This window comes from Homarus americanus, unplaced genomic scaffold (genome assembly GCF_018991925.1).
Source record: "Homarus americanus isolate GMGI-L3 unplaced genomic scaffold, GMGI_Hamer_2.0 scaffold32583, whole genome shotgun sequence".
Classification (NCBI taxonomy): Eukaryota; Metazoa; Arthropoda; class Malacostraca; order Decapoda; family Nephropidae; genus Homarus; species Homarus americanus.
Window position 1 is genome coordinate 29,575,840 of NW_024713129.1, and position 3,508 is coordinate 29,579,347.

Consider the following 3,508-nt stretch of genomic DNA (forward strand, 5'->3'; position numbering starts at 1 on the left):
CCTTGTTTACTGTTTTCGTGTTAATTATGATCGAAACATCCACAGGTGAAAAATAACCAAAGTGTACAGTTATGACCCCCTCCTTTCAGCGCTTACCTAGCTTCCACCACTGGTTACCAGCGGCTAGGTCGTATGTACAGAAGCAGTAGATGTATCACAACTGTCTCGCCAGTTCTCCGGTAATTTCTCGACGATCGGTATCAGTGTACAGACAAACAACAGGCAGGTAGCTTTCCACCAGGTCACAGAAACACACTTGTGCACTGTAGGCTTCTTAAATAATCTCTAATTCATCACAACACTGTTCACAGGGTAATGTCTTCACAGCTGGACTTCTCACTTCGAATGTATAGACAACACACTGCCAGTGTACAATTCCTTAGTCTTTTCACTTTTACATGCTCGCAACAATTCCACAATACTTGCACAATAATTATCTTCAATTGTCTTACTAGACTTGTTCTTCACACTTTGAGCAGAAATGGTTGACTCATTCCTAGCAATCAAGGTTCAGGGGAAGGATAAAAGAAGGTTGGAAGTGAATTTTAGGAGGAGAGGAAAGATGCAGTGGCTTAAACACCGCTTACATGAGGGGGGCGAGCTGCTCTCTGATTGGTGGATGGCTGGGCTCGGCAGTTGAGGGGCGGGGACAGGAGATTGAATGGCGCTAAGACGTCGTGTTGAGCAACCGTTATTTTTCCTTACTTCAGGTTGGCTTGATCTCTTGATGTGATTGCTTGGTTTCTGATGGGCAGGCTGCTATGTGTCCTGTTATATTAAAGACGAAGATGTTCTCTTCCTCTTCTTTTTTTCTTTTCTTGAACTGTCCATTCATGAGTGTATTGTTCTTGTTCTTGTTCTTCCTCGTGTCCATGACGTTCGTAAATGTTGAGGAAGTCTGAGGAGGTGATCCTGATGAGGTGAGGTTCTGGGTCAACGTTATCTGGTTTCTTGATAACTTCATGGTTCTTTGTGTCTTGCTTTTTCTCTCTTTTTTCTTCTTTCTTCTTAATTTCTTGTTTCTTCGTTTCTTGTTTTTTCTTTTCTTGGGAGTGAACAGCAAGGAGGACCTCCTTGTAGGTAAGTTTCTTGTCTTGGCGGATCCTCGCTATCTTGCACTGGGACATAGCTTGTCGGCAGAGTGCGGGCCGCCACAGGCTACGCATTTCTTCTCTTCGTTGGGGCAGGAGGTGTAGCGATGCCCGGAGTTTCCACACTTGGAGCACACATCCTCCTGAGCCTTGCACTTGGTGGTGGTGTGTCTGTAACGCTGGCATTTATAGCAGCGTTTGGGTCTTCAGAAGGGCTTCACTGGCACGGTTTCCCTTGGCCAGTTGAGTCTCTTTGGGTAACGTTTCATAATGTCCTACAAGGGCAGTTGTTTCTGGCAGCTTTTTTAGACAGCAGAGTTGTCCCTTGAGAAGTTTGTTGATTTCTTCTGAATCCATGAATGCTAATTCAGGGTGGGAGATCACTCCCAGCATCAAGTTGTCCCCCTGGCGGACAATCCTTTCCACTCGTATGCTGTTGATGTCGGTGAATTGTGGCAGTTGAAGGAATTGGCCATATTCGGGAAGGTGACTTTTAGGTCACCGTTCACCTTAAGGAGATTCCCTCGATTCCTTCAGAGTTAAAAATTTCTTGAAGGACGAGGAAGTTGAGTAGTTTTGGGCAGGTTTCCTCAACCGGGAGCATCCAGATCACCTTGATGTCTTCGTATAACACCTTGGCTGAAAAGTTCTGTGTGTGTGAGCATTCCTAGTCTGCTCGTGAGTGTTTACTGTATATGCGCAGGGCCGGATTTACCAATAGGCCAAGTAGGCCATTGGCCTAGGGCCCACCGGTATCTGGAGGCCCACTGAAACTAATTTGTCGCGCAGCGTGCCAGCGTATAACCTTGTTTCAAGTGTACACCGAGTATTTCATTATATAATATATTCACAACCATAAGGGCCCCTGTACAATACGTATAGGGCCCGGAGTATGGGGCCCCTGTACAATAAGTATAGGCCCGCAGTGGTCTTCAACTGGTGGGCCATGGCCCACTGGTGGACCATGGGGTGGTTCTCAGATGGGCCACGGACTAGGCCCTATAGTAAAATAAAGAAAATAAGATAAAATAAGATAATAAAAAAAATATATAAATTTTTTAAATGTCCGTGTCCCACCATCGATCTATCTATTTATCTATCTATCTATACATACATATATACTGGAGAGAGAGAGAGAGAGAGAGAGAGAGAGAGAGAGAGAGAGAGAGTACAGTTCAAGAAACCTTCAGCGCCTTGACTTGTAAGGACAGGATCGTTTCACGTTCAGTACGTGTCAGGGTTACCGTTGGTTTGCTGACAGCTCGCTCAGCCAGTCAGTATCTTCTCAGCCTCAGCTCAGAGATATTTTATATTGTGTACGCGGCACTCATTATTTACTAATGATAGTTTACGTGTTTCATTAAATGGACTTCAGTGTTATATTACATGTGTTTTTGTGTCTATTTCTTGTGATAATGGTATCTCTTACAGACTTACACTATTTTTTTGCTTACAGATTATTCTTGGGGATTCTCATGAGATAAATATGTCGTCCCTGAAAAAATGTCTGAGTGGCTCACAAAAGAGAAAGTTAAAAGCAGCCAAAGCTGCACAACCACAATCAGTTCCAAAGCTGACAACATTTTTTAAACCAAAAGGAGATTCAGAGCCAAGTACCAGTGACAGTAAACTCCCAGGGGATGACACAGTAGATGTTCACTTTCATGATTCAGATGACGAAGCGAGGTCAGCTGAGTCAGTCACAGAGATTAAGTAAATCAGCACCTACAGCAATGGAAGTACCACCTGTGACTGAAGCTTCATCCGATTCATCTCAGTTGACTTATAAGAAACATTCTGTGGAACAAGGTGTCAGTGTTGATTTGTGTGTATCAAGTGAACCAGCTGACTGGCTGATAATTGATGATAAACTGATTGAGTATTTACTAAACAATCATCTTGATCTAAATTGTGAACAAGGTGACTTCTCAAGATCTGCAAGAAGTGAAAATGTGGGTGAAAAGGAAAGAGTTCGATATGTGCCCAAATCCTTGTTTACACGTCAAATGGCAAATGATGAAAAAGTTAAAAGGGAATGGCTTGTGTATTCTCCAAAAACTGGAGATGTATTTTGTGTTCCATGCAAGCTATTCAGCAAGTAAGTCTCATTGTTTACCTGTGGGTTTAGCGACTGGGAAAACTGCCAGAGTAGAGTTGCTGAACATGAAAGTAGCAAAGAGCATAAAATCTCAGTTAATACTTGGGGTGTGAGGGCAATTACAGCAAGGTGAATTGATTCCACTTTGGCTTTGCAAGTAGAATTGGAGAGAAAATACTGGAAAGAAGTTCTATTGCGCATAGTTGAAACACTAAAAATTTTAACATCAAGAGGTCTTCCTCTCAGAGGTAGTGATGAAAGAATATGCTCAGGCAACAATGGAAACTACCTTGGAGTACTGGAACTCCTGGCACAATTT

The 3,508-nt window shown here is 43.1% G+C and overlaps 1 protein-coding gene across 1 annotated transcript; it reads right to left on the reverse strand.

Moving 5' to 3' along the window:
• Window positions 1-776: 776 nt before the first annotated feature.
• LOC121870642 lies at window positions 777-1,166 on the reverse strand. The gene has a single exon (XM_042372511.1). The coding sequence runs from the start codon at window positions 1,164-1,166 to the stop codon at window positions 777-779; it is 390 nt and encodes a 129-aa protein (XP_042228445.1).
• Window positions 1,167-3,508: the final 2,342 nt, after the last annotated feature.